Consider the following 27,345-nt stretch of genomic DNA (forward strand, 5'->3'; position numbering starts at 1 on the left):
ATTTTCAAGACAAGATTAAGAAAGTTATGGCTGTACAGGAAGTCCACTGGAAGGTTGAGAAAAAAGCCACCATGGAAATATCCTTTTTATCCTTCAACCTACTTGGGATAAATTTAAGGAAATGTGCACTACCGAAAATTTCAAGGTTTCATAATTTTTAATATTTTTTCATAGTCTTTATTTTGGTTATGCAAATAGAATATTATGTGTTCTAAGTTCTAACTTTGTATCTATACTATTTCAAGGAGCTTAGTGAAGAAAGTCAAAGACGATCAAGTCTGAAAGTTTCAAGCTATCAAGGAAGCTTGGTACCAATACTATGAAGATAAGATTGTAAGTTATGTGAATATCAGTTATATTATATGGCATTAATTTTGTTTAGTATTCTAAATATTTTTATATATAACGTTAGGCGAATGAGCTTCTGAAACAAGGGATCCACGTCGATCAAGTGCCTCGCCATGAGTTATGAATTAGAGCTCATTCACTTGTGAAAGATGGAATAGTAACATTTGAAAATCCAATCGACCATGAAACTGCCAATGCAATCGTAAAATAGATTTCCTTTTGACATTTTGTAAAATCTAAAATCTTTGTCCTATATATATACTATAACTTGCTTTTGTTTCTTCACTGTTATCTTAAGAATGCATTGAAGGAGCAATCGAAAAAAGGTGAAGTTGTCATAGAGGGTGGTCGAGATGATATTTTGGCTAGAGCACTCAAGAAGCCCGATCATGGTGGACGTGTTAGAGGTGTTGGATCAGGTATCACAAATACAGAGTACTTTGGATTTTCTAGACCAACACCACCCAGCCAAATGCGAGCCGAAATAACTAACTCGAGGTCAGAGATTAGACATATGAAAGACAACCAACAATTTATGATGACTTTTATGATGTCATGCTTAACCCAAGAGCAGATGAAACAATTTATGGCCGGTGCAAGTCTAATGGGGACTTTTGGTGGCCAAGGTGGTGGGCAGTTTAGGGGTTTAGGTGGTCATAGAGATGGCCAAGTATCTGAAGGGAAACAACAAAGAAGCTTACCATCGACAAGGGTAAAAAGATGGCTTCTTCACTCAATTACTAACTAGAGGTGATGGGTTTTCTATATTGTCTAAATGTATGTTAAGCCCTTTGAAATCTCAACCTCAAAACCAAGAGTGAGAGCCCAAGATCGAGCCCGAGCCATATGTTGTTCTTTGGCCTGAGGATGTTGTGAGTCAACAAGAACCTGAGCTTCACTATTAGATGCCCAAACCTTCCCCAACGAGCTGAGTATTCATTTGCACCAGATGAACTACGACACTCAACCTATTAGTGAACATAAATTGCCTTAGGTATGAAGACTCTATAGCTCCTCCATATCTCTCTTATTACCTTTGTTTCCAATTTCTACTTAGAATGTATCTATAGAATATTATGGCTCTGTAATAGGTTTGGAACAGGCTAGATGTGCTAGTTATTCTGAAAAAGATCATCACCCATTGCTGATGTTAAACTGCCAGTGATATCCCATCCTCCCAATTTTTGTGCCTGGTATCTCTTACAGTTTTACCTGTGAGTCTTTGATTTTTTTTTTATCAATCTTAATTTTTTTTCTTTCAAATATAAAAATTTATGTAATTTAAATATAGTAGTTAGTTACCCCTCTCTTTTTTCTCTTTTTTCCTTTTTCTTATTTTTTTGGTGTCATATCCCTCTTGACATATAGAATAGAGATTAGCTGCGGGACTGCTAGACAAGGAAAAATATCTATATATATGTTGTGGGCTAAGGCTGCGTGGATTTTAAAGAGTTGCTCAGTTGGAGAGATGTATAGGCATTGGCTTATGCTATTATAGATACTACTAGTTGAGGACAGCTTCCCTCCTATCCTGTACACCTGATATATTCGTTTCTTGTCTATCAAAATCCGACCAGGGTATTCATGATTGTTGCTTGGCGATTGAGAATGAGTTTGAGATTCAAATTGTTGCAATTAGACAAGTGCACATACTGGGGTCAACAGAAGTGACTTTGAATCACTTCACCTCTTTATCACACGATTATCGTCGAGTCTCTATTACCAAAGATATTGTGCCAACTACATCATTGCCATGTCCCAATGAGGAGCGTAGTGTAGTGTGCCAAGCAAAGTGTGCCTTTGTTTCTTGGCCTGCTCACTTAATTTTTCAAAAGACAAAGGTACATTCATATCAAGGTTATGCAAGTACAAATGCCTTAATTACAAATGTAGCTTTTGCAACTCAATTAATCATATTTTTTTGTTTGCTTGTAAGTATAAAAAGCAGGCAGCAAATGTCGTTGTCTCACAATCACCAGCTTCAAAAACATCAACTACTCAAAAATATGGCACTACTGATGAGGATCATGCCAAGGTGACCACTAATTTGTTGAGGACTTTGAAGAAAGAAGCTATGGTGATGAAAAAGACACGTGGAAACATCATATTGTCGATCCCGAATAGCGTATTTTACAATGAGCAAGAGGTAAGGCTTGATTATGAAGACATGCTGGATTGGTGCTTCCAAGTTCCAAAGAGAGATGGGATCAGCTCAAATGTCGATTCTCAGGAAGTATGTATTTTTTTTTCGAGGGACATGAAGTATGTATTTTTTTTTTTCGAGGGACATGAAGTATGTATTTAGTTGACTTTTAATTGTAATTTTTTTTTCTGAATAATTGATGATTTCAATAAGTGTCTCCATGAGCTTTTTTTTTTTTTTGTTATGCTAGGCACTTAAGTGAACCATGTCAGAAAGATGGCATATACGGGGTGTATGGATTATGTGATCCTAATTATCTAGCTCAATGACTTCAACTGTAGACGAAGACCGATGTGACTATTTATGTCGTGTTTTCGGGTGCAATGGAGGCAACAACCTTAATCAACTATTTTTGCACCTTTCCATGAAAAGTAAGTGTGTATGCGTAATATTTTGAAATTTGATCTAAATTAGTGTATATGAGTTTTTTTTGCCTTTGCTAATAAGTTGCATATAGACGACATTGGATGCTAGCTGCCATAAGCCCTTGGAACGGAACAATTTTTTGGCTTGATCCTAGTGGAGCAGAATATATCCGTGAATTTGCTGAATGGATCATCAATGAGTATGTGACCTAATCATAGTCTATTAATATTTATAGTTATCTAATTAGGTGAGAATTTCTTAGAGGTATTGTAAATTTAGCATGGTTCATCGAAAGGACGTCAAGAAATTGAAAAAGAATCCTGTAAGGTGGAACAAAATACAGGTTTGTGTAATAATATATCTAAAAATATACTACATGTAATGACACATTTGAATTGAAATAGTTATGTCAGTTGTTGATTTACCTGAACTTTTTCATGACAGTATCCTCGTCAAGCTCTGGGTTCCAAGGATTGGCGCTATTATGTTTGTCATTACATGATTGAAACTATCACAAGTAGACGGCAATTAATTCCTGATAAGGTAACTTCATCACTCGTTAACATCTAATTTTTTTTGGGATTGAAAATATTTGTGAGGAACGAGAAGAATGTTATTGTTGCTCATACTTCATTTACAATCGCATTTTTAAAAAAAAAAAACACAATTAAAAGTCTGTTATATAAAGTTTGTGCACAGGTAGTTGATGTTCTTTATCTTTCATGTACATATGACCCCGCAAGTCACTTGAGTCATGCATGCTCTTACCTTGTTACCTCTGTATGTGTTGGTTTTTGAAACAACGAGATTATTTAAGAAGTTGGTTTTGTATATGATTATTGACGTTAAAAGCATTTTCCTTTTTTGTCTTTATTGATTTGGTGATCCATAATGTGTTTGAAGCACATCAGACGTGAGGTACAACTGTTAGACTACCTTCCATCATGAATTAGGAGCTAGCCTTACATGATATGAGTTAGGAGCTAGCCTATATGATATGAAATAGGAGCTAAATCATTATCTAATTTGCTCTTGAAACTTATAAAATACATATTTATACTAATTCTAATTATAATTATCTGAAATTATTTTGTAGTGCTTTCAGGGATTCCTAGCACTTATTCCCAAGAGATGATTGACGAGCTAAGAGATATGTGGGTGAATTATTTAAACAATCAAACACAAGACGATGGAGATTGAAGACGACGGTCAAGTTTGAATTGTACATATTATTTGATTATTTTAGAATTTTAGTTTTAGTAGCTAGCATTAGATTATAGAAACTTCATTTTAAGACATTATTAGAAGAAATTGATGCTTTGAATAAATTAATTGGTTTTGTATATGAATTAAATGTAGCAAATATTTTTTGACATGATGAATAAAGCAAGCAAGAATTTATATTTAATAATATTATTGTGGCTATTTATAAATTGTTATACAAACTTGTCAAAAAAAAATTGTTTTATTAAAAAAAAAGTGTATATACAATGAGCCGTAAATACAGGATAATGTATGTATATTGTAATATATACTTAAAAAAATGTATAATAAACCTAAGCAACCGGTTGTGGTCAATAAATTATTTCAAAGGGTAAGGTAAGGAGACTGATTAATGTTAAATGGTTTTCTAACCTCTTCACATATTATATATACACTTATCTAAGAGACTAGTTTTACTTGTCAACTGGTCTCCTAAATAAACAAATAAACCAGGCATTACAACCGGTCTCTTAACCTAGGACACCTGTGAGATGGAGATGTGTTGTAGTCCGGTTTTCTAGGCCATACATTTTCAACCGATTTCCTAGGCCTTTTTTGTAGTAGTGGCGCTCATTTCTATTCTGTTCGAGCTTTTGCAAGCATGTTGTATTATTTACTTGATGTTATTTGATTTATAATTTGTTTCTTCCTTGTTGTCGTTCAATAATTAGTTTTGTTATCATCATTGCAACTTTAGGAAGAAGACAACTCAAGTCGATTGGGTCCGCCTATCCTCACTATAATGCTCGAAAAACATTTGCACCCTTTTATATTAAATGAGTCACATTTGTATTATGTTAATGCCTTTGGGAGTGCATCACTAGTAGAATAAATGCTTATTGTTGCGGTCATTAAGTAGCCTATTGCGACGGTTTTGGCTGCGCAGCAAGTAAGGGCGCAGCAAAGATAATTAGACTATTGTTGCGGTTTTTAACCGCAACAATATTACAACGTATTGTTGCGGTTTCTAGCGAAAACTGCAGCAATATGGTTATTTTTTATTAGGAAGATACAACGTATTGCAGCGGTTTGCGCTAGAAACAACAACAATATACTGAATTTTTTTAAAAAAAAATATTTGTATGCACTTATGTTCCATCCAACCTCCTCGTGCAAGAAGCAGGATGCAACAAGTAGAATGCAGTAGCTGCAACAATATTTTTTGCATAAATTTCGGTAGAGCTCTGTTTGTAGATTGGATAAACACATAATTGAGAATTAGCCCTGTATAATATTATATGCAACAACCAACATCTATCATCCAAAATTCATCCAACAACCAAAATCTATCCAAAATTCAACCAATATCTAAGAACCAATTTTCCTCCAACATTCACCATCCAAATTCCAAGTTCAATAAGAAATAAATACGATTCAATGCAACACACACACACACACACACACACACACACACACACACACACACACACACACACACACACACACACACACACATAATAAAATCCAAGTCAATACAATAATGTTGGTTGGTACAAGTTGCATTAAATTATATTCGTTGTAAAGATGGAGAAACAAAGAAAATTAACATTAACTAACTTACGCAATGCAATTATCAATAAAGTATCTTGTCCACTTATTTTTCACCTCATTGATTTTCAGCTCATTGATTTGATCTTCCGTATAAGGATCAATAAACGTGTAGCCTCCATACCATTCTCACAAACGGAACATGCCTTTTTTCCTTTGACTTTATACCCCGACAAATTGCCATAAGCTAGATAATAATTTATAGTACAGAATAACATAACACGAAGCCTGACATCTTCATTAGATACACATCAAACACCATAACACTGTTGTCCGACATCTTTTTGAGATCTTCGATGAAAGGTGCAAGATAGATGCCTATATCATTTCTCGGCTGCTTTGGCCCAAAAATTAAGAGAGACATAATATACTTCCGCTTCATGCACGATCATGAAGGAAGATTGTATATCACTAAAAGAACAGGCCAAGTACTATGTTGACTACTCAAAGTACCGCAAGGGTTCATTATGTATGTACGCAATACAAATCTCAAGTTCTTATCTTCCTAACCAAATTCTCTATATCTGGAATCTATAGCCTTCCATTGAGGAGAATCTTCTAGATGCCTAAGCATTCCATCTTTCTTTCTCCGATCAGCATGCTATCTTAGGTTCTTTGCATCTTCTTTGATAGAAAAGAGCCTCATGAACCTTGGCACAATTGGAAGATACCATAACAATTTTGCAGAAGGACCCGTATTGCCCGGCCTAGGCTCAACCCCATCCGGCAATTTGTAGCGGGACTTACCACACCTTGGGAACTCATCAAGGTCTGCATACTCATTTCGATACAACAAACAATCATTCGAACATGCATCAATCCGCTCATATTTTAAACCCAAAGGACACATTAATTTTTTGGCATCGTAGGTGGATTTTGGTAATAAATTATCCTCAGGAAACATGTCTTATAAAGCTTCTAAGAGTTCTATGAAGTCTATATCAGTTAAATTATTTTCGCTTTTATGTTGAAAAGAGTTAAAACCCCACTCTATTGAGTGTATTTTGTACACCCTGGATAAAGGAGTTTCCCAGCAGCTTCAGACAAACTGTCAAACGCACGTGGCCGCTCATTAAAATGGTCACGGGGCCCTTCCAACATCTCACCTAATCGATCATCATCACCAAACTCTTCATCCTCGGTGTCATTATTATCTCTATGGTCATTTTCATCACCTACTACATTATCACCTTCAATGCTAACATGATCTTCAATCACAACTTCATTCTCAACCCCAACATTTGACATATCAATCTCTAATGAGTTACTAGTGTCAACATCAACACTAAGCCTATCCTGAGTATTTTTTCCCTTCTCACCATGCCATAACCAAATATATTACTCAGCCCTAAATCCACGACGAAAATTATGATCCATTATGGTCCTAATATCGGAAATCATATTCACATTGTAGCAATCAACACATGAACGATAAATCTCATCCTCGCAAGTAAGTTGTTTATGTTCTACAACAGGTTTACGAAACTCATTCACGCCTTGTACGAACTCCAACGTATTCCTCTTTTCATACATCCAACTTCGATCAATTTCTAAAAACCCTTACACATACATCCATACATTAAAAAGTTACTATCAGTTAAAAAATTCACATAAATATAAAACAACAAGCTAATATTCAATTCATGCTTCCATTGGGTCCTTATCACTCCAACCTAACACATCCTTAAACGTCCATCCCACTATTGAATGCATGTATCATCTTTGATTCTCAGTAAAATTCGGCAGCATTTTCCTCTAGTTCTCCAAGTACACAAAGAAGATAATTGTTTATCTTATATGTACTCGGAGAACAAATTAGGGAAATGATTAACCGTATTTCACTTAGAATCAAAGAATCAATACATATTCACTACTTAAGTGAGATGTGACGTTTAAGAACAGTCCTAAAACGGGGACTATTCAAGATTTTCTCCTAATGAGTAAGTCTTGAACGCGTATCTAGGCAGTATGATGTACATAAAAACAATCGCATTCAAGCGATTCCAAGTCATCACGAAACAAGAATCGTATTCACGCGTTTTCAAGTTATCACCAAACAACAAGTACCAAATTCAACCATTCCTTAGATTTCCCTTCCACTCCCATTGGTGAGTCTATCAATATTAAGACATTGCATATCACTTGAAATAAAGTATTGCAAAAATATCACAAGAACTTAAGCAAAAACTATCCCGTATAACATTTTAGGACATACAAAAACTTAAGCAAAATCATCATAAAATCAGTTTTTAATCCTCAAATCTTATAACTAATTATATGTATACCTTATACTAAGCATTTTAAACTACTATTTAAGCCAAAATTTCCAGTAAAATACTATTAATTAAGAGAACTACAAAAATAAAAATAAATATTATGAAAAACTAACTTAATATGACAAGGAGAGGGTGGCGCCGGCGGTGAAATACAAAAGTGCGTGACGGAGGATAAGGTGGCGCCAACAATGAAAAACCCGAACCCACCGAACCAAAAAAGGGAAAAAACGCAAACAAAAAAGTGTGGGAAGCGGAGGAGACGGGCGAAAAACGCGAAACCAAACCCAAATCTGGAACCCTTATTGCCGAAAACCGAAACCATTTCGCCGGAAACTTAAATATTTTTGCTGGAAAGTGTAAAAGAGTGAGAGACTATGAAAGTAGAGAAAGAGAGTGTGAGAGTAGATAGAGAGAGAGAGTTGAGAGAAACAGTGAACGCAAAAAAGGAAACCCATGGTCCAATTGCCATTCCTAAACTAAAAAAAATCAAATTCGAAAAGAAAAACATATAAGAAAGAAAACAGAGACTCGGAAACCTACTCTCATTTTTCTTTTATTTATGCTTTATTAATATATTTATTTTTCCATTTTGTTTTCCTTAATGGTGGGTATATTAGTGTGGGAACACGATCAACTGAATAAAGGTATAGATTAAAAAACATATGATGAAGAGGTAGTGATGTTAAGAAATTTGGCTAAATCGGAAGAAATGTCATTATTGATATTTGGTTTTGAAAGAGAAAACTAGTTATTAGGCCCGGGCTATGCCCCGGGTAAGAAAATTTTCATTTATTAATATTGTACTTTGATATAATAGCACTAAATACTACTTGGTCTAGTGGTTAAAACTTTAGTACATGAACTTGAGGTCACAGGATCAAACACATATACTATACAATTTTTATTTTTTTTTTATTATACATGGATTACATGATCTAAAACTCCTTAGGGAGAGTGCCACGTGGCACCGTTCCTGGTTTACGCACGCCTTTTAATATATTAGTATAGATAACTTATACTTTATCAAATTGCATTGAGTTAATTCAAAGAATTTATGATTAAGGTAATTAGGTGATCGATTCTCTAATAAGATTTTGCTACCTTAGGGGACGACACACATCGCGCGTCGGCCAACAACTAGTATTAAGAAAAGAAGAGAGAGAGTAAAATTTGACTCAATATTCCATGCTTTTTACATGTGGGATAGGTAAAATGAGGATAAAATAGTCAAATTTCCTTAAACCTTTATTAAGAAAAGAAAATGTTACATCTAAATAAAAATACTTAAAAATATAAATTGTTGCTAACTAAAAAAGAGCATAAACATAATATTTCCTTCGTTTAGAAATAATTACATCATTTTATGTTTTCACGCTTGTCAATGCATGTTTTCAAACATTAATATCTTTTATTGTTAATAAGTAAAAATTATAGAAAGTTGATATTTAAAATTTATGCATTGAGACGAATCTAATAAGATCCTTTATAATTGTTTTTTCTAAAATATAAATCAACCAAGACAATTAAAGTGTAACATATAAATAGTAAATACTATACAAATGGTGTAACCGTTTCTAAATGTAGCAATATAATTGATGTCATCCTGTGTAGTCTAGAACAGGTGCAACATCTATCCCATAGCTTAGGATGATAGGTTTAGCTTTAGAAATCGAGTAGCGTGCACTGTGCACTATTTACCCCGTGAACTAACTGAAACGACATTGCCGCCAAAAAACAACAAAAACACAATAGAAAGGTGAATATGACTCCATTCTTTTGTTGATTTGATATCTACACAATCCAACAAATAATGCAGTACTCTATAAACATTTGATTATCATTTTTCCCTCCACAACCACATTTTAGCAAGTGGTAGTGCTGAATTCACAGGATTCCTTTCCAATTTTGACAGAAAAACTCCTCATTTTCTGACACATGCATCACACACACATGTCTTCTTTCTTTGCTTAATTTATTACTGCTCTTGTTTTCTTCAATGAACCTAAAATTTATCCAGCTAGAAGAACTCACAGGGTATTTCAATGTTTTTATTTACTAATTTAATTCAATTTTATCACTTCCCAGAAATTCCTGTCTTAAAGATTGATTAGCCCAACTCTTTTGGGAACTTACCCAACATTTCTGGGAACCTAAAATGGCTAAACCCTTTTCATCTCCATTTTTTCTCCTCCTTTTCATAATTTTGCTGCAAACCCACTTTTCAGTTCAGTTACCACAATCACAATTACAAGCATTTTTTACTATTCAGCAAATTCTCAACCACCCATTAAAGTTAAATAGCTTAGACCAAAACATTGATGTTTGCAGCACTGAACCAAACCCATATTTCACCATTGTATGTTATGAAGAAAATATTACTCAAATTCATACACAAGGGTTTATTGGGTTTGCTCCAGTTTCAGGTAATATTTCCATGGAAGCTCTATTTACTGCTTTTGCAGCTTTACCAGGGTTAAAGGTGCTATCTTTGGTGTCCTTAGGTCTGTGGGGTCCACTCCCTCAAACTATAGGTAACTTGTCTTCTCTTGAAATGTTAAATCTTAGCTCAAATAACTTGAACGGTACAATTCCGGTGGAAATGCTGGGTTTAAGAAATCTTCAGACTATTGTATTGGATCATAATAAGTTCACTGGAGAAGTACCCTTTTGGATTAGCTCATTTTCTGGGTTAACTGTTCTTAGTTTAAAGAATAATTCACTAAATGGATTATTACCCAGTTCATTTTCAAGGTTGGGAAACCTCAGGATTCTTCAACTTTCTATGAATAATTTCAATGGTGAAGTTCCTGATCTTAGTAACTTGACTAATTTGCAAGTTCTTGATTTGGGGAATAACTCTTTAGGACCAAAGTTTCCCACTTTACATAACAAATTGGTCACGTTAGTACTCAAAAGGAATAAGTTTAGGTTTGGTATGACACATAATTTGAGCTCTTTTTATCAACTTCAGAAGCTGGATGTTTCTTCTAATGAGTTTGTTGAGCCATTCTTGCCTTCTTTGCTTTCGTTGCCTTCGATTGGTTATCTTAGTATTGCTGGGAACAAGTTCCATGGAATGCTTCTTAAGAATATGAGTTGTGGTGCAGACATTAAGTATGTGGATTTATCATTCAACTACTTAACTGGGGACTTGCCTGCTTGTCTGAAATTGGGTAATAAAAGTCAAATTGTCCATTATCGAGGGAATTGCTTGTCGAATGGGAGACAAAGACAGCACCCATATGCATTTTGTCATAATGAAGCCCTGGCAGTGAGGATATCGCCGCAGAGAAGGAAAGAAAATGAGCCAAGTTCCAAAATTGTGGTAGCCATGAGCATAGTAGGAGCAACTTCACTTGCAGGTCTAATGGTATTAGGTGTCGGGTTTGTATTCTCCAAACATGCCTTCAAGAAACCTCGAACAAGAGTAATACTAGAGAAGGCAAAAGTGTTGTATCCATCAAAGCTGTTTCTGGATGCGAGTAAGTGATTTCTGTGTTGCAACTTTAGTAATTTTATTCTGTTATTAGTATGTTAGGGAGAAGATTGTGTATATTAGAAAGTTACTGACTTATTGATGGAGTTAAAACCTGATCTTCTGCTGTCAAAGAGCTTACAATTTTCGTTATAATGGGTGCTAAATGTAATGTGCTTGGAAGTTTCACTATGATGACTAGTTTCAAAAGGTAATGTGCTTGACAGTAGTGAATCAGTGATTATAAACATTACCCTAGAAAGACGATAAGAAACGGCTGTGAGTTTTGTAAGGTGCTTGTAATGCACCATAAACCTCACTTAACAGAAAGTTAGCATTTTGAATCACTCTTGTTGCAGGGGAGATATGTCAAATGGCAAAGCTTGGACCCCTCGGCCTTCCTGCTTATCGCAACTTTCTCTTAGATGAGATTAAGGAGGCTACAGCAAACTTTGATGTATCAAACTTAATTGGGGAAGGTTCTTATGGTCAGGTATGACTCTTCACACTGTCAAATAAAATTTCTTATCAGGAGACTTTTTCTCAGTAATTAACTAACAAAAAACAAACTTGTATTCACACATGTCGGAAATGTGTGTAAACTTTTCATATTACTTACACTACACGTCTCTTAATGATTATCAGGTCTACAAGGGCATACTTGGCAATGATAATATGGTTGCCATTCGATGCTTAAAAGTGAGAAAACGACGTGGAATACAAGCCTACACTCATGACGTAGAGCTATTATCAAAGCTTAGGCATATTCATTTGGTCAGTGCTCTAGGGCATTGCTTTGAGTATAATTCAGAAGACTCAACTGTAAGCACAATATATCTTGTGTTTGAGTTTGTACCAAACGGAACCCTAAGAGACTTCATCTCAGGTAAAAACCTGAATGGAAATCTACTGCATGGATGCGTGATTCATGTACTTGCTCCTCTCACTTGAGTTTCAATCTGTTATACAGGACAAAAACCTATCTGGTCGAAAAGAATTGCAGTTGCAGTTGAAGTTGCAAAAGGAATTCAATTTCTCCAGACAGGAATGATGCCTGGTTTATATTCAAACAATCTCAAGACTACAAATGTCTTATTGGATCATAGCCTTCATGTGAAACTAAACAGCTATAATCTGCCTTTGTTAGCTGAAAACAAGAATAAGGTATAACATCATGATCTTCCTTATTATGTGTCAAATGTTTCATTTGAACAAGTAAAAAGAAACGCTTAGAGCTGACACCATGTACTTTGGTTCCTCTAGGTCAATATGCTATCATCCTCTGGATCCAAGGAAGTTAGCAAACCAATGTAAGTACCAAAGTTGAACTGCAGTTATATTGCAGATTAATATAAAAAACTTGGAACTTAGGTAATACATGTAACCCTTCCTTTGAGATATTTTGTGCAATTTAAATATAAAGCTATGTTACTCGGACTCTTCATTTTACCCCAAATACCGTGTAGCCTGTTGGATCCTTCAACATGAGTATGCATACTTCGACACTTGATTCTCGACCAAAATTGTGGAATGCTTTTTATAGAACTGACAAGTCGACACTCAAACACAAACTTGTGTTTGGCATGGGTACCTAAGTCCGAGTAACATAGGCATAAAATATTCAATCACTACCAGTTTTTCTTTTAGAAAGAAAATTGATACTGAAAAGTGATACCACCTTGAATGCTTATAGACAGTTGACCAATTATATCTCAAGAATCAATTTCCTCTGCTGTGAGAGAACACAAATTCTTGGGTATTATGCCCACTAAATTTTGTTTCGTGGCCAGTGTCGCCTGAGTTGTCATAATTTGCCATTAGTCATCCTCTTTGACACAATAGTGGATTGAGGAGTACATAATCTTGTAATATTCTGCATACATGCAGAGTGAAGCAAGATGACAAGAGTGATGTCTACGACTTTGGGGTGATTCTCTTGGAAATCATTGCAGGAAGAGAAATCACATCGGATAATGATGTATCCGTTATGAAAGATCTAGTAAGTATTTTGGCTTCCAAAAATAAAATACTTTTGCTCAATCACTTGACAGACTGAAGAAGTTGGAAAAGAAAAAAATTGGAAAAGAGAAAAAATCTGAAATCGCTAGAATGGTGGTGTTCTTGTTTCATCTGCAGTTTGAAGTTGGCATTAAGGCGGACAAGATAGCCCGAAAGCAAATTCTGGATCCAGCAGTACACAAAGAGTGTCCAGACAACTCGGTGAAGACAGTGATGGAAGTCTGCGTAAAGTCACTTTCAGAAGACCCTAATGATAGGCCGTCCATCGAAGATGTACTCTGGAATTTGCACTTTGCAGCTCAGGTTCAAGACTTGGGGCAAGGGGATTCTCCAAGTCGCAAGTCCTCGTCCCCCGTTTTCACTTCGCAATGAGAGAATACATCCTCAGATTTAAGATTAATGGTGCTTGCTGACTCAGCTCATATTGCTCCTCTACATTTTTGTTCCCCTGTATTCCCATATTATGTATATACTGTGTAGAACCAGGATCTCAGTAAGTTAGCAACTGAAGTCTAACGTGACATGATCACTGAAAAAAACTGCTACAGGGGTGGTTGGGGATGGAGGGACGGGGGAATTATGTATCGGTTATCCCAAGCATAAGTAGTTTAAGTGTGCAGTTGAATGCATTTCTCATTTCTGAGCCACAATTTGCATATATAGATCAAGTGTACAGTTAAATGCATTTCTCATTTCTGAGCCATAGTTTCGTTCTTCGTGGTTTTTCACCTCCTTCCCTTTTCCTGCAGTTAGCACTTTCTGTGATCACCACTGTTCCAAATTGATATCTGGACAGAGTTCATCAAATAAAATAGTTTGTGAACCGTCTGAAAAGATATGAAGGAGAAATAAAACATCAGTTCTTATTTCATACTCCTCCCCCCCCCCCCTTTCTGGAAGACTGGAACATCTTAATTGCATATTGTTAGTTTTTAATGATTACCTTTGACCATCATATCTTAATTAAGCATTTATTAATAGTATAGTAAAAAGTTAGTAGTTCATCTCTATTATATATGGGAAAGAGAGCAATGGTGTCCTTTTTTGAAATGCCTATTTTAATGTCAAAATCAAAATCGACACTGAAAGAAAATTACCGAAAATTAATTTACAACACTCACTCATAAATCACTTAAAAGAAGAAACTTTACAAACCACTCATACAATTGAGAAGATCATGTTATAAAAATCACGCAAATCACTCAAATAATCGAAAAACTTTATTAAAACTAATTAAAATAAACATACAAACTAAAACTACTAACCTAGAACGTCAATACATACAAAAACATTTACAAAAATTTACTTACAAATCACTATTATCAAGAATCATTCACAATTAATGATAGGCCATGATAAAAAAAATAGAGGTGTATTTGTAGTGAAATCAGTTAGAAGTTAGAGAATTATTTACTTATTTTATAGTGTTTCCTATATATAATATAACTTTTACATATATTTGGACCTATCTTTTTCTATTATATACTAGCGATTAATTATCAAGGTAAAAAAATTTATGTAAAATATAATTCAAGAAATAAAGTACAACATATCTCTATTATATAAGGAAAGGGGGAGCCATGGACCATGGTGTCCCCGAATGAAAAGACTATGTTACTCCCTTCCTATTATAAATTACAAATTTACTTACAAATCAAAGGGGGCATCAAACAAAAATACCAAAAATATAATTATAACAATCACTCACAAACTACAACCTATGAAAAAATTGACTTGAAATCAAAGTGTCCGCTTTCTTTATAATTTATGAAGTACTGTACTTAATTCAAAAATCAACTAAAAAATTGTAATATTAGAAATCATAAATAAATTCAATAAAATTTCTATTTTGTTCATAGAACTTAACTTTCAAAAGTATAAAAGAATGGTGAGAGACTTAAGTGACAGAAACTAAACCACTCAAATTTTGCAACTAAAAACAATTATACTTCGTATGTCTAATGTTCAAATTTCGACTCTTATGCCGAAGAAAATCGAGTTTTTGATTTGACAAAAAATTCTAGTAAATACATATTGGAACAAATCCAACAAGATCATGATGTGATTGATTTTTCTTATTTTAGAGTATTAGGGATATGCAGAAACAATGTCATGAATTTTTACACAATGAGTTATTAGATGCTTTAAGAAAGAGAGAATAATCAGTGAAGCATGACAAACCGATATTCCTAAAAACAAGTTACAACCATTGGAAAGATTCAACAATATTTAGATCAAAATATACATGGGGTCATGCAGTGGAGTCAATGAGTCATGGAGTGTGTACTGGTGATAAACAACCTATAAAGATAAGAGATTTGAGAATTATGAGTCGCAAGGGGAAAATATCAGAATTTAAGGGTGAGAGTATAAGAGAGAGAAAAAAAAGTGACCACGAAGTATTTTATATTGGAGTTTGATTTGTTCAATACGTAAGGTGTCATAATCGAAGAAAGTCGCAGCGCATACCCGGTATTGGTAGGCAGTTATCAATACCGGGGTATTTTCGTAATTTCAACGCAAAAAGACAAATGTTGACTTCAGCAATTAGTTTTCTGGACTTGTTGACTTAGGCAAATAGATTTTTAGGTTAAGAGAGAGACAGAGAGTTGAAAAAAACCAGAGAATAAACAGAGAATGTCTGAAAGGAAGAGAGAAATAGGAAGAATTCCTCATAAGTAATTAACAAAAGAGAATTGTGGTATTTAAAATTGTCAATTTGCGACGATGATGAGCACGATGATGATTTGCGAAGGAGAAGGAGGAGAGAAAGTTGCGGTCAGCACAGAGGAGAATAGCGATGGAAACAATGTAAATGAAAAAAGGTTTGACTTTGTTAAATTTGTGGCATGCATGGTGTGTAAGAAGGGTTGACTTTGGTGAATTTATCAATGAATTTTGTTTTGCATTTATTGTTGATGAAAAGGGAATGTGAATTTAATAGGTTGGCAGAAAATTGTCAATTTTTTGAGGGCAAAGAATTGAATGGTGTAATATTGTTATGTATTATGTATAATTATGTATAAGAAAACAAAATTTGTGTTGATGATAATAAATAAGCAGCAGCATTGATTTTAGAAGTAAATAGGGCACCATTAATAAGCAGCAGCATTGATAATTTTTTGAGTAGTAATATTGTTGATAAAACAGTTGTATGGGTGTGCATTAAATATGTTACATATTTCTGACAAATGAAAAAAAAAAATTGTGTTCTTCATGAATAGGGTCCTGAATTGTATGAGATTAACGGAGAAATGTATGTTGGGAAAGGTGCTGTGGTAGAGTCATTACATGTTGAGGGTAATGATATAGTAGCTGTTACTCCGGAGGGGAGAGTAACTGGATGTAGAATAGGTGAGGTTAGTGTGTTAGCCCCCCTGTATGTTGGTATGGTTTTTCCTAGTTGGGAAGGGACTGATAGCTATTATAAAAAATATGGTAAGCAAGAAGGGTTTGGTGTTGTTCGGGCATCTTCGGCATTTAGACAAAAGAAAGTAGGTGAAGAAAGGAAACGGCGTAATGGGTCATGGACATGTGAATGTTATGGTAAGCCTGAAAGTAAGAAAAGAGTCAGTGGTTCGATGTTTGTGACGGATTCACTGGTTAGTGACGAAAGTGGTGTGAAGAAGTCAAAGAAGTGTCAATGTCCTGCCATGATCTATGCAAGTTTGAATGAAGATGATGAGTGGGTGATTAGGAGGGTTGTGTTAGAACACTTAAACCATGATCCTACACCATCAAAGTCCCGACACATAAGTATGTATCGCAAAGAGGAGTTGTCAAATCATGTAAGGAGAAAGCTATTCAATGATTATAATTCAGGAGTGAAGATACCCCAAATACATGATTGTTTGGCTAGAGAGAGGAATGGTGTTGAGAATTGGGTCGTAACGGAAAGAGATTTGCGCAATGAAGTTAGCAAGGTTAAGAGGCTGAGGCTTAGGGATGGTGATGCTAACGCGATGCTTGAGTATTTCAATAAAATGACTGCAAATAATCAGAATTTCTTTCATATGCATAGGTTGGATGAGAATAATTACTTAAAGGACATAATGTGGGTTGATGCTAGGAGCAGAGTTGCATATGAGGAGTTTGGTGATGTGGTTTGCTTTGACTCTACCTACCTCACTAATGAATATGAGCTTCCATTTTCTAATTTTGTTGGTGTAAATCACCATGGGCAAAGTATTCTACTTGGTTGTGCTCTAGTCTCTCATGAAAATACTGAGACGTTTGAGTGGCTATTTAGGACTTGGCTTATATGTATGGGTGGTAAGTCTCCTGGTGGGATATTGACTGACCAATGTGCAGCAATGCGCAAAGCGTTGCGGACATCGATGCCTAATGCTCGTCACCGTTGGTGTCTTTGGCATATCACTGAAAAGTTTTGTGCAAAACTAGGAATGATTGAGGGGTATGAATATTTCAAGGACGAGCTTTTGAATGCCATATACGATAGCTTGGAACCGGAAGAGTTTGAGGCGAATTGGAGTTCAGTTATATTGAAGTACAAGAAGTTGTCCTCTAATGAGTGGCTGGCAGGTTAGTTATGAATTTGTCGTATATTTTGCATATTTGCATGGTTAGTATAAATGCTTAAATGCTTATGTTTATTATAATATGAAAAAATTTGCATATTTGCATTAGTATAAATATGCATCAGTTTTGGGTATTTGCATTAGTATAAATATGCATTAGTATAAATAAGCATATCACTGAAAAAATTTGCATATTTGCATATTTGCATTAGTATTAAAAATGTGACAGTAAGTAAACTTAGTGCTTAAATGCTTCAAAATGTGAAGCAGCAGTGTGCATGGTTAGTAAACTTAATGTGCATCAGTGTGCTTCACAGTAGCATGTAGTATCACTCACCTAGCAGCAGTGTGCTTCACAGTAGCATGACAGTAGCATGTAGGTTTTTTTGGTGTATGCTTCACAGTAGCTAATGTGGTAAAATGTGAGCTGATTTGATATTTTGCTGTAGGTTTATATCGGGAGAGGGAGATGTGGGTCCCTGCTTACCTAAGGCACATGTTTTGGGCGGGAATGAAAACAACACAAAGAGTGGAGGGCATGAATAGTTTCTTCGATGGGTATGTAAATAAACATACGAGGTTGTATGAGTTTGCTGAGCGTTATTGTGAAGCAATGGAAGTACGTGCGAACACAGAGAAGCTTGCAGACGCAAATTCCGGGAGATATGTCCGTGAACTAGTGACTGATTTTGCGGTAGAGAAAGTATTCCAGCGTGTATACACTGATTCTAAATTCAAGGAGGTGCAACGAAAGTGCAATAGAACAATATATTTAATGTTCCATGGGAAGAATGTTATATCTGATAACATTGTAGAACATTTTCTGGAGGATAGAGTATGGATTCGATGTCGGGAAACAAAGAAGGAAATTCCTTCGAAGAAGAAGCGGACATACAAGATTAGGGTGGACTTGGTTTTGCATGACGTTAGCTGTTCATGTAAATCATTTGAGTGTCACGGAATAATGTGTCGGCACACCATCATGGCATATGAGATGCATGATAAGTTGGAGGTCGCTGAGAAGTATATACTTAGGCGTTGGAGGAAAGATGTGCAGAGGAAGCACACAAGGGTGAAGGTTGCGTATCATGATCCTTTGAAAACAGATGAGGTACGTCGTTATGATTTTATAATGGAGAAGTTTGTTCCTATTTGTGAGAATGCATCGGTGTATGAGGAAAATATATTTGTTTGCGTGGAGTTGCTTGATTTGCTGTCAATAAGGGTAAGTGAGAGTAGTGCGATGGTTTTGAGGCGGTTGAATGGAGAGGAGGAGGAAGATATTAATCCATCCTCAGTAGGTAAGAAGAAGAAGTGCACCCCTGATTCAGTAAACAAGGGGGGTTTGAAAAGCAAAGATGCGGAAAAGGTAAATGTGAAAGACCCCCCATGTCGAATGTTGCCTCACAGAACTCGTGATGTTCGATTCTACGGTGCTGTTGAAAAACCAATAAAGAAGAAATGTCGGAAAGGGAAGAGAGTGACAGTGACGAAGAAGAAGAGGGGTACTCCATCGCTGGACATGCAGCTGGGTGAGAGTGGTTTGAATGGTTCACCAATGTTGAACCCGTATGCTTTAAAGGTAAGTTATTTAATAACATATTTTTGCAGTAGTATAATTCTTTGAAAGTGTGTGATATATTTAAGAAGTAATGTAACACTGTGTAGACACCGGAAAGCGGAGGCGGCGACATGAGCATGACTTATGGGTCTGCCATTACATCAACACCAAGTGGTGGGTTTGGTGTATCGATGGAGGTATTGCATATTTTAACATTTAAATGTTTTGTAGTTATAAGTTTTGTGTTATGTTATGGAAAGTGTTAACGAAAAATTGGTGCAATTGTTAACAGTTAGGAGAATCGCACAGTGGTATTCCAATGGTAGATGCAGATGGGTCGATAGGGTATTTTACGCGGCTGCTTAGTAGCGGAGGAGTTGGGAGTGAATTCACTAGTGCATCTGTTGCGGGGTCTAATGCATAGATGCATAGTTGAATTTATGCAATGATAAAAAACTTGCAAACATAGTAAATTTTTTGTAAATGTCACATAGTTAATTTTTTGTAAACTTGCAAATGTCGCAATATATTTGTAAATTTAGAAGTTAAGAAATTTTTTGTAAACTTGCAATCTTTGATTGAGAAGTGAAAACATTTGGGTAAAAATAACCCAGATTTCATTCATTGAGTTTGTAAAAATAGGCCACATTGGAGTGGGTTAGATTTCCTCAAAGGAATGAAAATAGCCCACTGGCTTGCTTTGGCTGTTGTAAAAAAATCACACTCTTTGAGTATTTGAGTAGATGAACGAAGCCCAAGAAAGCAAAGAAAGAAAACTCCTCAAAACTGGAAAGAATTCATTGTAAACGGGCCTAATAAGCCCATAACGCACTGGCAGCCCAAGAAAGCAAAACAAAGCCCTGAAAAGGCAAAGAAAGAATTAGATGGGCCTAATAAATGGGGCTAATAAACAAAGCACCGAAAGTTGAAAGAAATTAGTCATTAAACTGAATAATGGCCTCCAAATTCATTAGTTAAAATATCTTGAAAATACCTGCTCTACAATAACAATAACTAATAACTTTGAGAGTGTAATTAAACTTGGTAGAGGAAAAGGTGTTATGAAGTAATAAATGTAGTAAATGTTGTTGGATTATATAATAAGAATAGTGAACTGATTTTATACACAACAAAAAATCAGTTGGGATACTCCTTTGAAGTTAAAAAAAAAATCATGAGTACTCCAACTCCGAAGATTAAGATACTTGTGAAAGCGGGTGATCTAGCGGATAATGGTGTTGGTTACGTGATATCTCCACACACGCAACTTTCTTCACTTTATGAGTTGTATGCAACACGAGTTGGTGTAGATGTGAATGATTTGTATCTTATGTGTCGGGGACAATATCTTCGACAAGATACAACATCTTTCGTGTACGGGTTTGATGACACCGAACTCGTACTAGCATATTCCAAGGTACGTTCCACCATAATCAGATCAAACTAATTTTACCTCAGATTGTGGTTTTATTAAATCAAATCTTAAAGTTATGTACTTAGATCAGATTGCGGTTGGCACTAAGCTGTGGATTGATTTTCGCATATATAACTTATAAGATGAAATTTTAACATTATTTTAACATTATTGTTTCATGTGTAGTCGGGAGTGGCTGTTGCTGGTGATCCGGACATTGATCCGGACTACTACTTTATCACGATGCGGGACCTTAAGAACAAGCCTAATGTTGAAATATTCAGGATGAAATGCACAACGAAAATCAAAAAAATGGCAATGTTATGGGCCTTTACACAAGACGTTGAATATGATAAAATAAAGTTGTACCAAAATGGTGATTGCCTTGATTTGGATGGTAATTTTATAAGTGAAGGTATTGTTGATGGTGACGTCATATACGTCGTGTTGGGGTAGTATCAACGGTACTATTATAGTAGTAACCATTTTAAAAGCACTTTGTAAACATTACGGGTGAAAGTATCAACGGTATGATTTGCGGGTATGAAAGTACTAAAGTAGTAAGGGTTTGTATGTAAGTGTTTTTGTTAGAAATGAAAGTAGTAGTAACTTTTGTATTACAGGAACATAAGTACATTTTGTAAACATTTTAAAAGCGTATGAAAGTAGTAACGGTTATTGTTTTGTTAAAAGACCGAGTGTGTTGTTATAATTAGTAGCTAGTATAAGAAACCGAGTGGGATAAAATATGAAAGTAGTAACGATTATTGTTTTGTTAAAAAACCGATTGTTTTGTTATAATTAATAACTAGTAATTATCATATATTGATTTTCATATCTTCGGTTAAATAATTCAGATCATTTATGAAGTATATCTAATCAGGGATGAAATAATTCAGATCATTTAGGAACATAAAGAAGTTATATTAATTTGCAAGTAACTCAAATCAATATTGTTTTATCTCATATCGTATTGAAAGTAAGTCAAATCATTATGTAAGTAAATCAAATCAGTTTGAAAATAACTCAGATCATGGGTATGAAATGAACCAACATTTGAAAGTAATGAAGTGAGATTATGTAAATCACATCATTATGTAATGAACCAGTAATTAGCTTATCTTAATTAGTTATTACATAAGTTTTTCGACACTTAATTAACTTATCTTAGTATGTAATGTAATGAACCAACACATCAAGTAATCGAGAAATAAGCAAAGATAGGTAGTTATCTTAGTTATCTTAATTGAAACAACGTAATTGATTCCATTAGCATTTCATTGATCGACATATCGGTAAAACAAAGTAACTGAATCGTTAGTAGGGGATCATTTCATTGATCATTTCAACCTTTTTGAATCATTAGTAGGGGATCATTCATCATCATGGATGATCGACCTTTTTGAATCATTAGTAGGGGATCATTCATCATCATGGATCCACCTTATTGAATCATTAGTAGGGGATGATCATTGGTAGTAGGGATTAGCAATTCATTCATCGACGTATACAATAATTAGTAAGGGATCATTTCATTCATCGACATGATGATGAATGATCCCCTACTAATGATTCAATAAGGTCGATCCATGATGATGAATGATCCCCTACTAGTAACCTAATTAGATGAAATCATTAGTAGAAATCATTGGTAGTAATTCATCATTGGTAGTAGGGATGGGATTAGCAATTCATCAACATATCGCTCGTATACAATAATTAGTAAGGGATCATGGTATACTAAATCATCATTCATCAACATATCGCTCGTATACTAAATCAGATCATGGTATACTAACTTTATAAAAATTGTTTAAAAATATACCGGCCATTATATGTCATACAATATTACGATTTTATTTCATTTTATATTTGCATAGCTATCATTTTATATTTTAGTGTATTAGTCTAACATTTGTCATTGTCTATTATTTTCTATTTAGTCTATTATTTAGTGTATTAGTCTATTAATTAAGATCATAACATACTTGTCATTGTCGATAATCTTAAATCATATCATAACATACTTAAATCAGATCATAAGAAACTTAAATCAGATCATAAGAAACTTAAATCAGATCATAAGAAACTTAAATCAGATCATAAGAAACTTAAATCAGATCATAAGACACTCAAATCATAAGAAATTAATAACAAAATTCAACAATTAAGTAGATCTTCCAACATTGCAAATCAGTCCACTACATTAATATCTAATATCTTAATAACTTAAGAAAAGTAAAGTGCAAATGCAAAAACAATCCAAGACATGACTAATGCAACCACAATTGTCCTCTCTCTTCCAATTTGCTGGTCAAGAGTCACTTGTAATTCCTTAATCTCCTTTACAAATGAGTGTTGTTTCCCCTTCAACCTTAACACCTTCTGTTCGAGCAATTTGTTCTTGTTCATCATATCTTCTATAACTGCATCTTTGTTTTTCGCCAATGCCTCCATTGTCGGAGTTAGCAAGTCATCCTCCCATATAAAGAAACCACAGTCGTCTTCCTGGCATCGGAAAAACAATTTAATCTGAGCAGAGAACAGAGGTAGTTTATAATTTTGCAAATATTGAAGTTGAAGTAACAGATTTTACCGGCCTTGAAGCGCAGCCAAAAAAACTCCGGCCACCATTGACACCGCGACTGGCAGTGCGCTTTTTCGCATCTCTCCTGTGGTAGCATTTGAGGACATTCCTCTTCCTCCCTCCCGAATTCGAAGTCGCCGGAGAATCAGCCATTGTTGTACGCTCCAATTTTGTCAGTGTGGGTTGGGATGTGGGTTCTTATCTTTAGTTGGGTTGTGGGTGGGTTGGTTATATTTTTGGGTATGGTTTGTGGTTTGGGCCCTACGGTTTCCATGTCACCTTGTATGATTACTTTATTTATTAAGCTAATTAATTGGTACATCTATCCAAGTCATGGATTTGCATTAAAAGAAACAACAACACACCTCTTCGGTTTCCTATTTAAGGGAGTTAAGCTTGCCCATTAATCTTAACCTCCTAAATCTTCTCTAAATCTTCTCTCTTACTGTTCACATGGCATATCCAATCCTCCCCCCTCCAACTGGTTTCCTATACCACCCAGCCCCTGAAAATCTCATAAATCGCTGCCACCCATTCACAAGTAACGCGCCATTGGTTAACGTGAATGAAACATTCTATTTCATTTTCCTTGGAGAGGACAGAGATGAAGAAAATCGTGTGTTCTTGAGTCCCACGCATGTGAGACACCTGATGAGGACTCCTTTTGTTCGTTGGCCAAACCATATGCATAATTTGTATATGGTTACAGAAGATGGTAACGTGATGCCCGGTTTCATTCCATCCTTGAATGACTTAGGCCGCCTTCCAGAAGCTGTTCGGGTCCTAATCAAGTGGGAAATGAGTGTGATGGATGAACAACATGTCGAACATATAATTGTTCCTTCGCAATGGGAACGTTATATGGACCCATACCCAAACAGCCCAACGAGAGGGTTTGTTTTCCTTCTCCGTGCAGCGAGATGTACTGTTGGCATGGCAACGTTCGAAGATGAACAAACCATTTTCCACGTTATGGGGAAAGTTAATCGTATTAGATTGCTGTTAACCGAGTATGGCACACCAACAGGCAATGTTACGCCCTTCACCTTTGTCAAATTACACCCACACATGCTTGGGAATGCTGTGACAATACCTCTCCACACCCCAATTATAATCTGGAATGTAAGGGGTGCAACAAGGCCAGGTTTCATAGATCATCTTCTACATGTCATAAACATCCACAAACCGGAAAAACACAACTTTGTCTCCAAGCTGTTATGACTGCCCAACTACCGCCCAACTATGGAGGTATCTATTGTGGCTCTATTACTTGAACACTAATGGTCCATTTCCCGCTAAACGCGCAAGAACATTAGCAGATAAAATAAGTACAATATACGATTCCGGGGAAAATCCACTAGACAATGTCATTGTCAAGCAAGTCACAACTCCTAACGAAATGAATGTTGTTTTACATAATTTGAAATCATTGATAAACAACTCAATGGAAACAACCCGCCCATTGCGCATGGTCGTTGTTGATTCAATCACTGCGCTTTGTAGGTCCTACTTCGCCATGGATGCACTATCAACAAGGTCCACTTTCTTGTCCTCAGTTGCAAACGAACTTCTCGGTTTGGCTAATCAATACAACATGGTCATTCTAATCACTAATGAGGTGTCCGACGTAATTGACCCAAGTTGGAGGACTGTAGAGACTATGCACTCCTCTGGTCGGGAAGTTAAACCGTGTTTGGGATTGTACTGGAGTGGGTTTATTAACACAAGGTTGTTCCTAACAAAACACGATTTAGGTCACACAACCCTTAGGCATGCAACTATTGTCCAGTCCTCTTTTCTCCCTCGTGCTACAACTATTTTTCGTATTACAATTTCAGGCCTCGACGTTATTGAAGATGATGATGCCGGCCCAAGTTGTTCTTCTTCTAGCAATTGCTAATCCTAAACTCATCTCACTACTACTAAAGGCCTTTTATTAAGCTTTTGTAATGTCCCTTACTATGTAATCGGAATCTGATGTAATGTGTAACATACTATTTGCATTTTCAATATTCAAGATGTAATGTTTCTTCATTTCAACCTTCTGTTACTTTTCCAATTTAACAATAATTAGCATTCTACAATATGGCCCTTACAAAAACTGTGGGCCATAAAATGCCTATATGGCTGGACATATACAAAACTATGGGCCATACAATGCCCATATGGCTGGCCATATACAAAACTATGGGCCATATAATGGCCATTTGCCCTATACAAAACTACACAAAATATTGTTAGCAGCCAAATTCACCTTTCCTTCACCTTCTTTCAAACCCTGTCAAGCATTCCCTTAACACTCTCCTTCACCTCGTTCTCATCGGACAATACATCTTCTGTTAGCAGCCAAGTACTCTCCTCCTTTATGTTCCCACCCTGCACATTCACTTACTAATTATACTATGCCCTGCCCCCCCTCCCCCCTAAATCAAACACTATACTATAATATACATAACCACATTATACTAAATCAAACACTATACTATAACTTACAAAGCAACAATCAAACTTCAAACGAGCTGCACATCCCTTTATAGCAAGCAGCATATGAATCCCGCTTCTGTTACAACCATTTCATGTTTATTAACCATAGGACAGGACAGGCTTATCTTAATGAACCACCAATTACTTACCCTTGATGAGAAGAGGCCATATGCACAGCCTTTGACCCCATATTCACAGCCTTTCTGGGCCAGTTGCATAGCTCACCACTTATCCAACTTACATCAAATGAACAAAAAAAATTGTCCCCTCCCATTACCTAACACAGTACCACACACATTACATTAACAATAAATTACACCATTTTCAACATTACATTAACAATAAATTACACCATTTTCAACTTTATTACTTATCAGTTTGTCAATAGCTTCACAATGCGCCTCAAGCGGTCTGTTACATTGTGAATCCATCACCCATATTTCCTCTGTATTCACAGATACGGCAAGACACCACCAATGACTTCCCTCTAGAACTGGAATAAAGACCTAAAAATAAAATTATAACTTTCATTTTCATAACTACCCACAGCCTATTTAGTAAATATCACAAAAATTTAGTAAAGTAACGATATTCTTACCACAAAAATTCTTTCAGCACGCACCCCTTTCAACTCATTGCAGCAGGTCCACCGCAACTCCGTTTCGTCTCCCAAAACACCACTCTGCACCATCATTAATTTTTTCAATATCAACTCATACGCGCTTATATTTTAAAATATCAACACAATAATTAGTTAACCTACAGCAATAATCGGGTCAATCATAACACGCACGCTACGAACAAATTTCTTCCTCCATGACTTTGTATACATTGCTGCCACAACCCTAACATACTAACAAGTCACAAGAAAATCCATTAAATTGATATAATAAATAAAATAACAACATAATCAATTAGATTTTTAAACAAACTAACATTTGCGTCAACACAAGCTTCATCAACACAAACAACACTCTTACAATCCCGCACCGTGGCAGATAATGAACCACATCTCACCATAACAGGATCGTCACTGCAAATGCAACCAATAACACCATCACTCTTGCAAAAAACAATAAACTTAACTTAACAATATTACTTCGATATCTTCACTTAGTCAGAGGAGTAGTTGCAAACAAACTTCACAATCCTTAACCTATAATGCGGGTAGACTTTAGGAATAATTTGCACATCAAAATCACTACCAAGCTTCACACTTACCCTTGTGCATCTCCGCCTCCTACTCTTCTACACATTACAAAC

General features: G+C 35.6%; 2 protein-coding genes and 1 long non-coding RNA gene across 3 annotated transcripts; all 3 read left to right on the plus strand.

The window, feature by feature from the left end:
- Positions 1-3,194: 3,194 nt before the first annotated feature.
- Positions 3,195-4,245, plus strand: LOC130590973 (uncharacterized). The gene is made up of 2 exons (XR_008968862.1): positions 3,195-3,460; positions 4,014-4,245. It is a non-coding gene; the product is annotated as an uncharacterized LOC130590973 (long non-coding RNA).
- A 5,556-nt stretch (positions 4,246-9,801) lies between these two features.
- LOC104884752 (probable inactive leucine-rich repeat receptor-like protein kinase At3g03770) lies at positions 9,802-14,183 on the plus strand. Its single transcript, XM_010669440.4, has 7 exons — positions 9,802-11,486; positions 11,839-11,972; positions 12,125-12,365; positions 12,450-12,643; positions 12,743-12,789; positions 13,367-13,478; positions 13,616-14,183. Exons 1-7 carry the CDS (start codon positions 10,160-10,162, stop codon positions 13,868-13,870), a joined length of 2,310 nt encoding a protein of 769 aa, XP_010667742.1. The 5' UTR covers positions 9,802-10,159; the 3' UTR covers positions 13,871-14,183.
- A 2,569-nt stretch (positions 14,184-16,752) lies between these two features.
- On the plus strand, positions 16,753-20,021 carry LOC104884753 (protein FAR1-RELATED SEQUENCE 6-like). The gene is made up of 4 exons (XM_010669442.1): positions 16,753-18,040; positions 18,486-19,618; positions 19,705-19,794; positions 19,890-20,021. The coding sequence occupies exons 1-4, from the start codon at positions 16,753-16,755 to the stop codon at positions 20,019-20,021; spliced, it is 2,643 nt and encodes an 880-aa protein (XP_010667744.1).
- The last annotated feature ends 7,324 nt before the right edge of the window (positions 20,022-27,345 follow it).

This window comes from Beta vulgaris, chromosome 4 (genome assembly GCF_026745355.1).
Source record: "Beta vulgaris subsp. vulgaris cultivar EL10 chromosome 4, EL10.2, whole genome shotgun sequence".
NCBI lineage: Eukaryota > Viridiplantae > Streptophyta > Magnoliopsida > Caryophyllales > Amaranthaceae > Beta > Beta vulgaris.

Coding starts and splice junctions, on each gene's coding strand:
- LOC104884753 (XM_010669442.1), top strand. CDS start 16,753: ATGTATGTTGGGAAAGGTGCTGTGGTAGAGTCATTACATGTTGAGGGT. Junction 18,041..18,485: donor CTCTAATGAGTGGCTGGCAG/GTTAGTTATGAA, acceptor ATTTTGCTGTAG/GTTTATATCGGGAGAGGGAG. Junction 19,795..19,889: donor GGTTTGGTGTATCGATGGAG/GTATTGCATATT, acceptor AATTGTTAACAG/TTAGGAGAATCGCACAGTGG.
- LOC104884752 (XM_010669440.4), top strand. CDS start 10,160: ATGGCTAAACCCTTTTCATCTCCATTTTTTCTCCTCCTTTTCATAATT. Junction 11,487..11,838: donor AAAGCTGTTTCTGGATGCGA/GTAAGTGATTTC, acceptor CTCTTGTTGCAG/GGGAGATATGTCAAATGGCA. Junction 12,366..12,449: donor CCTAAGAGACTTCATCTCAG/GTAAAAACCTGA, acceptor TCTGTTATACAG/GACAAAAACCTATCTGGTCG.